Source organism: Hyperolius riggenbachi, chromosome 12 (genome assembly GCF_040937935.1).
Source record: "Hyperolius riggenbachi isolate aHypRig1 chromosome 12, aHypRig1.pri, whole genome shotgun sequence".
NCBI classification, from domain to species: domain Eukaryota; kingdom Metazoa; phylum Chordata; class Amphibia; order Anura; family Hyperoliidae; genus Hyperolius; species Hyperolius riggenbachi.
In genome coordinates, this window is record NC_090657.1 from 95104080 (window position 1) to 95117700 (window position 13621).

A 13621-nucleotide genomic window follows, 5' to 3' on the forward strand; every position below is an offset into this window, starting at 1 on the left:
GGAGCCCCATGCTTCTCTCCGGCTCTGATTGGTTACAGGACGAGCGGCATACGGTACAACGGGCGAAGCAGACAGGTGACGACATGGATAGAGCAAATGTAAAACGGCAGGAATGTGAACAGCGCAGGACTGACAGCTGCACTTCCTGACTGCATGCGCTTACCACGCCGTTTTTGCATCCGCTGTGTTTACGGTGCAGTGTGGATGGGGCCTTAATCAATTCATGTGTGAGAATCTGCTCAGCTGCCTGTGCAGACAGGCAGCTTTTTGACCACTGTTCAGGTCTGCATTCTGCAGGTCTCTTTAAGAGAGACCTTTTGTCAGTATTGCAGCTTGCTGCTGAGGAATTTGCATACATTCGTTATGCAAATCCCCTACCTGCCTCCTGTGATGACTGGCAGTATAAAGGTTGGGATTACCCACAGTCCTTTGCTGGTCATTCCTTCAGGGTTTGTAGTAAACACTCCTAGAGAGTGTCAGCCATGCTACTTCTTGTTGAAATTATCTTAGAGTAATCCTGGGGACTGCACTAGGCAGTTTCTTTAGTGCCGTTAGGATTGCTTGTCTGTTTGTTTGTCTGTTGCAACTGTCCTGTCCCAGTGGTGGTCGATAGGAAGTCGTTCTGTGTGTCTGGGTGCTAACCGGAACAGCGGTTGTTACTGGTAGCCCCTTCTGATCTGTCTTCCCTGGATCGCACTCGCCTTGCGCTAGTGCTGTGGATCCTTCTGATCTGTCTTCCTGGATCGCACTAGTCTCTGGCGCTAGTGCTGTGGATCCTTCTGATCTGTCTTCCTGGATCGCACTAGTCTCTGGCGCTAGTGCTGTGGATCCTTCTGATCTGTCTTCCTGGATCGCACTAGTCTCTGGCGCTAGTGCTGTGGATCCTTCTGATCTGTCTTCCTTGATCGCACTAACCGCTAGCGGTAGCGGCTGTGGATCTTTCTGATCTGTGTTTCTGCTTGGATCACACTTGCTCTGACGGAAGAGCGGTGGATCCTTTCTGCCTAGTTCCTGTTTCACGTTTGTCTGTCTTGTCTGATACGAACACTTGCTGTAGGCTTGGTGAGGTAACCGTTAAGCAAGCGCTCGCGTTCTCTGTTTCGTGTTTGTCTGTCTTTGGTTAGTTAGGCATGCTTGTCTCTGTTGTGCGTAACACGCGGAGACCGCGCACGAACGCGTGCACTGTTGCGAATGAGTGCGGTGTTCGCGTTCAGCTAGCGTTTGTTATTTTCTTTATCTTTCTCTTTGTATGATTTGCTGTGCCTTTGCTACCCTTGTGCTCTGTCCTGCTCAGTCTTGTGTCGCTATTGGCAATCGCCATTCTTGCGATTGCGTTTCCTACTTCGTTTCTGCCGTTGTGTGTTCGCCGTCGCTGGGTGGCGACTAGTTTGGTGGGCACACATTGGTTCTGTCCCTTTACTCTGTTCCCTGTAGGCTATCCAGCCCTGCCCGATTGTACCTTGTCCTGGATCTGTACAATTCCCATTTGGCATCTGTGGCTGTGCAGCGGCTGTGTTCGCCTGCACTCCACAGCGCCATCTGCCGGTGGGAATTGCCCTCTGCGGGTGCATAGCACCTAGCCTGGGTGTCCTCAATTATACGCTTGTGGAGGAAATCCGCCGCGTCAGCGCACGTCTGGTGCGCTGACCATGGAGACGATTCCACATTCGTTACATCACGGTGCTGAAACTATCGAGGTGGAAACAACCTTGTCAGTTTTACCGCAGGAAGACATTAACATGCTCAATTTACTTATTCAGAATTATTGGATTATTTACCTGTTGCATTTGACAGATCCCACAATCCTGTTGGAATGCAGAGAAACTTCTGCAAAGACCTCAGTTGTCTGCCAATGAAAAACAATCATATTATCAGATATATAATAGCCATACTAAGTTTAGGTGTTATTGTACTGCAATCAATTACATTTAAAAAGTTATAATTTCAGTGTGGTTTCTGGTTGAACTCGAGGTTTCTGGTTGAACTTGATGGGCGTATGCGAGATGAAGAGAGGCGCCAGAAGAGTAAAAACAATCTTAAAAAGTTTAAAAATGCTTGGAAGGCAGTGGTGGACTTACGTCCTGTAAGCAGACACTAGAAACTGTCAATTGTTTAAATAAAGGATTTATTGGCATACGCCATGATAAAGTGCAACGCTTTTCGCAGGAGTAACCCTGCTTCCTCAGGCAATAAAAATGGGGGAGCATACAACAGCATCGGGTCCAGTAAACGCCAGGCGCCTCTGTGCCGCTCGTCCTGTACCTCTTGATGGACGTATGTCTTTTTTCAACCCAAATAACTATGTAACTATGTGTGTGATCACTAATACAATTCCCTTGCATCACTGAGTTTAGCCCCCTTTTCTAAGATACTGGCATATCAACCCAGCAGTGTGGGGGAACACAACTCACTCAGCTATCATTCCCCTTTGTGTTTGAAGCAGAGAGAAATAAGAAAGGGGATACAAGGCAGTGACTGCAATCCAGATAACTAGAGTATAAGGTGTTGGGGGGCCCCTGGGGCACCTCTTAGTCTAATAGCAATCAGTGTGTGATGGCAAGGGTGGGAGGGATGGAGGGGCGCACTTTGGTGTCTCAGCCTTGGGTGCTGGAGGACCTTGTCCCGGCTCTGAACCAGTTATACTGTTTTTCTGCTCCATGTATTCCTCTCCTTGCTTGCACTATGTCTTTCTGCATGTAATATTATTATCATTGCTTATATTATCAGTAGTACTTCAGCAAACAGTAAGTAAGAGCAGCGATGAGTACAAAAGTTTTTTTTTTTTAATGTAAACAATGCCAGTGACATGCTTGTGTTCTAAATGAGCTAAAATCTGCATCTGCTAAAATTTACTATACATGGAATAATATTGTAGTGAGATGAAAGAATCTGCGCAAGATGTTTAGACTAGCAGTTGTGGGTTAGCAGGTGCAAATAGCCGTGCCTCTGGAATAGAGATTCCAATTTGTTTAAGGAGATAGAACATCCGGGCACCAGCTGCAAATTAACTTTTATTTAGCCCACACACCTTCCGAAATAACTGCAGTGAACCTTGGCCTTACAGTCATTTTGCTGGGAAAAGCAAAGTTAGTACCTGCTAACGTTGTTTTGAACAATCCTTCAGGGCAAAGGTGAGATGTAGCTCCTCCCAGGAACAGGAACAGACAGCACTTCCCCTATAAAAAAGTCACATGGTTAGTCCACCCTCAGTGCGTTTAGCCAAGTACCGACAGGTGAACATTCCACTAACCCATAACCGTGCAACTATCAGACACAGACAATTAATGACCCGGGTGGGATCGTTGCCCTGAAGGATTGTTCAAAACAACGTTAGCAGGTACTAACTTTGCTTTTTTCCCACAATCCTTCAGGGCAAAGGTGAGACGATTAACAAGTAATACAACCTCAGGGTGGGACCACTGCTTGGAGAACCTTTCTACCAAACGCTTGGTCGTGTGCAGACATTGCATCAATTCGGTAATGACGGATGAACGTAGAAAAGCTTGACCACGTTGCTGCCTTACATATTTTCTTAGGCGAAGCCCCTGCATTATTAGCCCAAGAAGCTGCCCTGGCTCTAGTAGAATGCGCTTTAAATGAGGCAGGAGCCTCACTTCCATAACTCTGTAAGCTTCTATAATAGCTAACCTAATCCAATTAGCTATAGTAGATTTAGAAGCTCTCTGACCTACAGTTTTCCCTGAAAATAAAACAAAGAATCTGTCTTCCTGACATCTGAAATTCTGTTCAAATATTCCAGAACACATCTTCTAACATCTAATGAGTGAAAAATCCTCTCTTTTCCACACTTTGGATTCAAACAGAAAGTAGGCAAAATAATATCATGCGACCTGTGAAACCTAGACATAACCTTCGGACAAAACTCTGGATATGTCTGTAACACTAATGTATCCTGAAAGTAAGGAGTTTTCATAGACAAGGCTTGTAGCTCACTGACCCTCCTGGCTGTAGTGATAACTACTAAAAAATACTGTTTTTAATGTAAGATATCTAAAAGAACTGTCCTTAAGAGGCTCTAAGGAACCTTTGGAAAGTCCCTTTGAAACCACGGATAATCTGAAGGAGAAACGTATGGTTTATAAACTGGCAGTTTCCTAGAAAAAGCCTTTAGAAACCTCACTATCAAAAGGAGAGGAAGACAAGGGAATAACTGAAAAAGCAGATAAAGCAGCAATCTGCACTTTAAGCGTACTTACAGAAACATTTTTATCCCAACCCTCCTGAAGAAAATCCAGGACTGCTGGAACGGACAGGCTATCAAACTTAAAGCCGGACAGCCAAAGATGGAAAGTTTTCCAGTATTTCAAGTAGATCTTCCTAGTAACTTCTTTACGGATACCAATCAATGTAGAGGCTGCCTTGTCAGATACTCCCAATTTTTTTAAGTAAGGATCCAGACTGACAGATTCAATCTGCCTGGATGTGGATGCCACAGGTTCCCTTGCAGCAGCAGATCTGGCCTGCAAGGAAGTCTCCAAGGGTCCCCTAAGGTGCAATCAAAATCATCCGATTTTGACAACCTCTTGCTGATAACTGCCGGAATCAAATTGAGAGGAGGAAATGCATACCGAAGTGGAAAGTTCCACTCCTGAATGAATGCAGTCACCCCCAGATATATACTTTCTTGGATTGAGGGAGAAGAAACTCTGAATCTGGGCATGGTCTTCTGTTGTGAACAGATCGATTGACTGTGTTCCCCATCGTTTTGTGATGTCTGGGAACACCTCTCTCTGTTTAGAGACCACTCTGATGACAGAATCCTGCTTCTGCTCAGTTTGTCTGCCCCTATATTGAGTGTTCCCTCGAGACGAACAGCTCTCAAGGATAACACATTCTTTTCTGCCCGGGACAAGATCTCCTCCACTTCTTCTTGCAACAACAGGGATCTCGTGCCTCCGTTTGTTGACAAAACGCTACTGCCGTAACATTGTCAGAGTGCATCAGAATATTGGACTGTGACAGTATCGATTGCACCTGAAATAAGGCCCGCTTTACTGCCCTTAATTCCCTCCAGTTGGATGACCTCAGACTCCAGTTCTGTCCACTTCCCTTGAAAGTCTCTGTGAGCTATACGAGCTCTCCAGCCCCAAGCGCTTGCATCCGTAGTAATTACCTTGTCTACAGGCTCCTTCCAAAGCCTTCCCTTCACAAGGTTGGATTCCTCCAACCACCACTGCAGAGACAAAACCACAGTTTGAGGAATTGTGACTTTGAAATCTTATGTTTATGGACGACCGACCCAATTTCCTAGAAGGAAACTCTGCAACTTCCTGATGTGCGCCAGTGCCCAGGGTACTGCCACCATTATGGATGACATCAATCCCAGCACAGACAAAATCATCCTTAGGGAAACCTTGTCTTCCCTCTGTAATGATTTCACTGCCAAATTTATCTTTAGGATATTTTCCGGAGCAAAGAAAAACCTCTGTTTTAATGAATCCACTAGCATGCCTAGAAAAGGCGTTTTCTGACTTGGAATCAAAAAGTACTTCTCTAGGTTGATAATCCAACCTAGGGATCAGAGATGTTCCGATACCAGATTTAAATGGTTTGTCAGTTGATCTGCTGAACTTCCGAGAATAAGCAAGTCGTCTAAACACGGAATGATTAAAATCGACTGCTCTCTTAACGGAATCAATGCTTCTCCCAGCATCTTTGTGAACAGACTTGGGGCAGAAGTGATCCCAAACGAAAGGCAAACAAACTGGTAGTGTTCTACCCTCCTATTTACTCCAACTGCAAATTTTAGGAATTTTTGCGATTTTTGGTGAATGCCAATATGCATCTCAGATCAAGAGATGCCATAAAGGCCCCTGGAAACAGTAGCTCCCTTACTGAAAAAATGGATTCCATCCGAACTTTTTCTGTCTCATAACATGTTAAGTCTTTTTAGGTTCAGAATCAGGCGGAACTTGCCCGACGACTTTTTACTACAAAAATAGTGAAACAGAAGCTTTGCTTTTGTTTCTCTACTGGCACAGGATACAGACTAACCAGCAAGCTCATGGTGCCCCAATAATCCAACATGCATACAGACTGTTTCAGATTGTTTGATCCGGCACAGGATGAAATACATTCTGTTTTAGCATGTTTTGCAATATACTCAAAATTTCTGGAAACAGAGTGGGATCTCCTGGGGCCTTTGAGACCACAAATCTTGACAATGCTTGAAGCTATGATTAAGGAGCCATGAGCTCCGATACGCGTGAGCTTTTTTAATTTTTGTACTCACTGATTGATGAAGAAATAAACGGAGAAACCTTTTTGCACCCAGCCACTGGTGTAGCGGAACTTTCTTTTCTACTAAATCTTGACAATGGATGGAGCGCAAACTATTTGGTAACCAAACTTTGTTCGGCAAATAAACTGGCTTTTTGCCCACCTGAGAGAGAAGCATCTTAGCCTCCCCCCACCGCCTGACACGAGTCATTGGGATTTTGACTGGGTCTTCGGAGCTTTATATTTAAAGCCCCTTTTCCTGGACTTGTCAGAAGTCCACTTTCTGCCTTTTCTCTGATCTTTAGAGGCATCTTTTTGATCACACAAAAAAAAACTTTAGTTGCAACAGCTTTTTTCTTTTTAGGAAAAAAAATTTCTTTTTGTTCGATGTACTTTCCAAAGCTGATCATTAATTTCAGCAGTGGGTGTAAACCTAATTGCCTCAGCTGAGGAATCAGCTAAATATGCAGCAGATTTAATGAGAATCGCAATAGAATTCAACAAATGCTCAACAGGTGCCAGTATATTAGCTCTGAGCTGATTAATCCACAGCTCCAAAGCTCTGACCACACATGTAGAGGCAACAGCCGGCCTAAACATAGGCACACTAGCCTCCAAAGACCTCTTCAAATAAGCATCCACTTTTTTATCAAGTGGATCCTTTAGCTTTGTATAATTGATCATGAATAGACAAATTAGCTACCACATCCTTACTTAACTCCAAAAGAGTAATTAATGGCAGCAATCAACGCCTCCGTATCCTCAATACGGAATTTAAACTCTGGAACAGACTCAGATATTATTTCTCTAATGTCTGAATCCTCAGAACTAGCTGCAAACTCAGCCTGACTAACATCAACCTCAGTCACAGATACTCCAGATACAGCAACCTGAGAAGTAGATGGATTAGCATTCAATAATGAGGACTTAATTGATTCCAATGAAGTATTAATCTCCTCTCTAAAGGATCTCAATGTATTCTGAACAGAGTGACCCGGCTCCTCCCTCATAACCCTCTCTATGCACAACTGACAGAGTCTTTGCATAGGGCAACATTAGCTTAAAATTGCACAAAGGGCATCTCTTGTAATTAGGAGGGAGCATATGCTTATCTGCAGCAGCAGCCTCAGCAGATTTAGCAGCAGCCTCAGTTTTGGCCTGCAAACAAACAAAACCAACAAGGCATGTAACTCTGTACAGCTTTAGCACATTTAGCCCAGAAAGAGAAGCCATTATCTCACCTTCTGGGCGGCCTGGTTGCTCTCAATCCTCTTAGCGTCTGACATGTCTCCAAACTTTCATGTCCAGCGCAGGACCAAACTCCCTCTGAGCAACAGTGCAAACAGGCCTGCGCAGCCTCCCCTTTAAAACATATCCAGCCTGCCGCAATTGGATGAGGGGCGGACCGGAGGTTCAGAAGAAGTAATGAACCAGCTCTACAAATTGCTACATCCGGCATACCCGCCGGAAATTACACATCCGGACGCGGCCAAGTGTCCTAATGGCCGCAATGCGCTCCACGCTGCACATGGCCGCTGGCTTACCTCCGTCCTGCTCCTCTGCCACTAGGCCGCCAAGGGGAACCCACGCCTTCCACACTTGCTCTCCCTGGCAGCGGGAGAGAAAGGTAGGCAAACCCCAGTAAAGATCCAGCCTGGGGCGCATGGCCAGACTGCCTCAGTACCACAGTCTCAGCCACCCAGAAGGATCCACCTGCAGCCCAGCACACAGGCTTCACCCAGAGGGGAAATGCCGACCTGCCTGGACGCAGGAACAAACAGCACTGAGGGTGGACTAACCATGTGACTTTTTTATAGGGGAAGTGCTGTCTGTTCCTGGGAGGAGCTACGTCTCACCTTTGCCCTGAAGGATTGTGGGAAAAACCCTGTTTCTTTAGAGGCAGTAGAAGAAGAAGAAGCAGGGGTGTCTGATGAAGCAGGGTTTCCCTGCGAAATGGCTGTAAGGCCAAGATTCATTGCATTTATGTTGGAACCCTTTACTAAATAATTGGCTAAAACATTTTTCCTCCATGCGCAGATCATGTCCTCTAATCCTTTAAGAAGGCCTAGGGACAAAAAGCTCATCCGCCAAGCTTTTATATTGCCCTCTGATATATTTATACATGTTAATTAGATCCCCTCTAAGACGTCTTTTTTTAGACTAAATAAACCCAGTTTATTTAACCTTTCTTTGTAAGTGAGACCTTCCATTCCTCGTATCAATTTTGTTGCCCGTCTCTGCACCTGCTATAAAACTGCAATATCTTTCCTGTAATGTTGTGTTCAGAACTGAATTCCATAATCCAGATGTGGCCTTACAAACAGTGGCAGTATTATGCTAGCATCTCGAGTTTTTATTTCCCTTTTAATGCATCCCAAAATTTTATTAGCTTTAGCTGCAGCGGCTTGGCATCGATTATTTAACTTGTTGTCGATGAGTACTCCTAAGTCCTTCTCCAAGTTTGATGTCCCTGTCTGTATCCTGTTTATTTTGTATGGTGCTAGACAATTGGTGCAACCAAAATGCATGGCTTTACATTTTTCAACATTGAACTTCATCTGCCATTTATGTGCCCATATAGCCATCCTTTCCAGATCCTGTTGCAATATGACACTATCTTCCTGAGAGTTGATAATGCTGCACAATTTTGTATCATCTGCAAAAATAGCAACATTGCTATCTACTGCATCTACTAGATCATTAATAGATAAATTGAAGAGCACTGGTCCCAGTACTGACCCCTGTGGGACCCCACTGCTATCAGTCACACATTTTGAATATGATTCATTGACCACAACTTTTTGTTTTCTGTCCATTAGCCAGTTCCCTATCCATGCCAGACTTTTGTGGGGAACAGTGTTGAATGACTTTGCAAAGTCCAAGTATATCACATCTACAGCATTCCCAATATCCACATTAGCGTTCACTACCTCATAAAAGCTGAGCATGTTAGTCAAACAGGACCTGTCTTTAGTAAACCCACGTGGATGATTAGAAATAAGATTATTTTCTACTATGAAGTCTTGTATAGTATCTCTTAGTAACCCCTCAAATAGTTTGCATACAACTGATGTTAAGCTCACAGGTCTATAGTTTCCTGGATCTGATTTTTTGCCTTTCTTAAAGGACTTACGAGCCGAAATTTAGAAAGAAAGGTTTTTACCTGCATGAATTTTGAAGGCACGGAGGACGCCATCCGCACCCTCCGTGCAGTTGCCGGGTCCCCAATGCTTAATTTTGCCCCGGGACGGATCCCGACCCCACAGCCCGGGTCGGGCTCTCCTGCCTTTACAAAAATGACCGCCGGATGTTGCCGCAGCTGCGCAGTCCGCACAGACACGAGTGCAGCTGCGCAGCTCTAGGGCCTCCCCCGATCCACGCTACAGGAGACAGCCTATAGCCTGGATCAGGGAGGGAGGCACTAGAGCTGCGCAGCCGCACTCGCGTCTGTGCAGACTGTGCAGCCGCGGCAACCTCCAGCAACCATTTTTGTGGAGGCAGGAGATCCCGACCCGGGCTGTGGGATCGGGAGCCGGCCCGGGGGGAATTAAGCAGTGGGAACATGACGGAACTGCATGGAGGGCGCGGATGGCGTCCTCCGTGCCTTCAAAAATCATGCAGGTAAAAACCTTTTTTTTTCTAAATTTCGGCTCATAAGTCCTATTAATAATGGGAAAAGATGGGCTGTACGCCAATCTACTGGAACTCTGCCAGTTGAAAGAGATTTGTTTGACTTTATGTGATTTGTACTGTCTTGGGAGGAATTTGGTGAGTTGCAATATAGGCCTCGATTCATAAAGCATTCCCGCATGCGGAAATGCTGAAAACAGCTCACTTTACCGACCACATAGCAAAATCTGTATTCATAAAGGCTTTTTACGCATGAAAAGCCGACATTCGCGAGCAGAGTGATAAATCACCGCCTTGTGCGGTGATTATCTTAACAAAAGTAACAAATGTCAATTCATAAAGATTAGAGGAAGCGGTATGCAGACGGGGATTACCGCTACCTCTGATGTGGCGAGAAGCGTGCGGAATACATTGCAGTGAATGGGACAGACCTCCCAAGCAGCAGCAGAGAGAACACCGCACGGAGGGACTCGGACAGCTTCTCCTGTTTCCGCATGCCTACCGACAGCCTAACGCCAGCCTACAGCGGAATATCTCCGCACTCCTATCACAACTAGAAACATTTTTATGAATGACCACCCAGAAGGCTGAAATACCGACAGCGGTGTTTCCCCGCTCGAATTTACCTTACCGACAGCACTTTTATGAATCGAGGCCCTAGTATTCACAAGGGAACTTTGTATTATTTGTAAATGTTTAGTAAGCATGAGGGTTTAGTTGATGGCACTCTTGCCTTGTAGCAATCAATATCAAATCTGTGCCAGGACACTGTCTGCATGGAGTTTGTATATTTCTTCTAGGCACAAACATTCCAAAAAACAAACACTTAAGTTAATTGGCTTTAGACAAATTAAAGATGTCCATACACTTATTGATGGCCACCAGATTTGACAATCAGATAGTTCCATCTCTGATGACACTCCCTTACCTATGAGCAGGGCCGGTTCTAGGGATGATGAGGCCCCGGGGCAAAACTAATCTGGTGAGCCCCCTGTAATGGATAGCGGAGATGCCGCCGCAGCGGTGAGCGGCATGGCGGCTGTCTCCGCGTCTCAGCCGGCGGCCTCCGCTGCGCAGTTACATGGTGGAGTTTTGCCTGGTCCTTCAGTTGCACACAGACTGAGGGCTACCAGGCAACAGGACCTTTATGCGAATAGAAGGGGAGTCAGCTGATCGGCCGGTCAGCTGACTCCAGCAGTGCTCCTGATTGGTTGAGTGACTGGGGCGGCGCTGTGGGGCGCTCTCAGTATATATAGGACCTGCCTGTCAGTAGCTCCTCGTCTGCTGTTGTAAATGCTACGTGTTAGCACTCAGACCTTAGTCAGATCCCAAAGTGTGCTAGAACTAGCAGGAGCTGGGGATCCACACTTAGTCAGATTCTGTTGATAGCTAAAGTACTAATTGAATTGTATTATTTGTTATGACCTTCTGCTAGGCTTGACTACTCTTCTGCTTACTGATTCTGTGCTTCTGCCTATCTGATCCTGTTGCCGACTCAGCCTGAACACTACTCTGATTTAAGCCTTCTGTCTCTGTACCGTATCTGTCCGTTTGTTGCAGAATCTGCTTGTCTGACTCTCCTGCCCTCACCAGTGAGCCTAGTCCCTGGTGAGGAATTCTCTGTACAGCTTAATCACCTGCTCCACAGGTGACCAGTAGCTGCAGTACAGTCTTAATCACCTGCTCCTCAGGTGACTAGTAACTACGGTACTGTCCTCATCACCTGCTCCTCAGGTGATTAGGAGATGCAGTACAGTCTTGATCTCCTGCCCCTCAGGTGATCACCTGCTGCAGTACAGTCTGAATCACCCGCTCCACGGGTGATCAGTATACGTTGTCTTACTGTGCACCACCAGCTCCTCGGGTGAACTGATTACTAGTTCATCTGCATCTCCAGCTTGCTGGAGTGCTGATCCCTGTGTTCTATAGAGATATCTCCCTCTACCAGCTCTTCTGGGGGAGTTGGTATCTCTATCTGTATTACTGTTGCACCAAACACCTATCTTTACATCTGGTTGTCCTGTGTCTCGCTATACTCGCATTATTGGTGATTCTGCAGATCACCACATAATCAGGTATAGCATCTGTATTATTGGTGATACTGCAGATCACCAATAATCAGAAAATCTGTTCTTGCTGAAACCAATCGTTATACCCCCATAACCGGAATTAAAGTAGAGGCCCCTTAATTTTAGAAAACCTCCCCACAGCTCTTTAAGTTGACTGAGGGCCCCCCTCCCAACTATATAGAGCCCTCTCTGGGGAGATATGCATGCAAGATTAACCATTTCAGCCGCAGGGAATTTTCACCTTATGCATCCATGCAGTTTTTATCTCCCATTCATTCACCAATAACTTTAATTATCACAATGAATTGGTCTATATCTTGTTTTTTTCCACCACCAATTAGGCTTTCTTTGGGTGGTATGTTTTGCTAAGAATTATTTTTTTCTAAATGCATTTCCATAGGAATATTAAGAAAAAATTGAAAAAATGCATTATTTCTCAGTTTTCGGCCATTATAGCTTTAAAATAATACATGCTACCATAATTAAAACCTATGTATTTTATTTTGCCCATTTGTCCCCGGTTATTACACCATTTAAATGATGTCCCTATCATCAAGTATGGTGCCAATATTTTATTTGGAAATAAAGGTGCATTATTTTCAGTTTTGGGTCCATCACTATTTACAAGCTTAGAATTTAAAAAATGTTAATAATATACCCACTTCACATGCATATTAAAAAAGTTCAGACCCTTAGGTAACCATTTATGTTTAGGGTTTTTTTTAATTGTAATTTTTTTTTTTCATTAAAAATTTTATTTGGGTAATTTTTGGTTTGGGATTTAAATGTAAAGGTTGGTGTCAGCACACAGAGAGTATCTGATTGTTGGTGATCTGCAACAATACAGATGCATACCCGATTATTAGTGATCTGCAGAATCACCAATAATACAAGTATGGCTAACCTCTGGACACCTAATAAAGTGTAAGTGATTGGGTGCAACAGTAACTTTTTAATAGTTTGACGAGACCTCACCAGAGGGGCTGGGGAGGTACTATCAGTACACTATGCGTGCACTAGCGTACAAGATCCAGCAGGATGGAGAGTACAATAACGAAGAGGCCGAGTCTCCCGGGGAGCGGGTGACTCAGATTGTACTGTAGCCTTGGAGATACAATAATACTACAATGACGGATACCCTAAGAGAGCAGGTAAATGGAGCTGTACTAGCTTAAGAGAACTGTTCCACCAGAGGAGTTGGTGTAACCAATACCTCACCAGTGGCGAGGGCCCCGGGGTGAGTAGAATGGTCAGGCAGGCAAGGTTCGGCAACAGAGAGGTAAGTATTATTCAAAAATCGTGAGACAAGAGAGTAATCAGTAATCAGGTAGAGGTTCAGCAACAGGAAGGTACGTATCGGTATAGAATCGTGAGACAAGAGTGTAATCGGTAATCAGGCAGAGGTTTAGCAACAGGAAGGTACGTATCGGTATAGAATCGTGAGACAAGAGAGTAATCGGTAATCAGGCAGAGGTTCAGCAACAGGAAGGTACGTATCGGTATAGAATCATGAGACAAGAGAGTAATCGGTAATCAGGCAGAGGTTCAGCAACAGGTAGACAGATAGGCAGAAGTACAGAATCATGAAACAGATTCAAAGTCAGAGTGCTAGCCAAAGTCATACACAGGAGATCAATACAATAGTAATATCCTAGCCTGGGTGTGAAATCCTTGGTATCAAC

General features: G+C 44.8%; 1 protein-coding gene across 16 annotated transcripts in view; it reads right to left on the bottom strand.

Moving 5' to 3' along the window:
* LOC137542461 (bactericidal permeability-increasing protein-like) overlaps positions 1–13621 on the bottom strand; it is a 353798-nt gene that overhangs the window by 38555 nt on the left and 301622 nt on the right. For all 16 annotated transcript variants that reach the window (XR_011025439.1, XM_068264385.1, XM_068264382.1 and 13 more), the window contains one exon: positions 1779–1846. Coding sequence is in view for 15 of the 16 variants with exons in the window: in XM_068264385.1 (XP_068120486.1) it covers positions 1779–1846 (68 nt within the window). In the remaining variant the exon portion in view is untranslated. The remainder of the gene's footprint in view (positions 1–1778; positions 1847–13621) is intronic.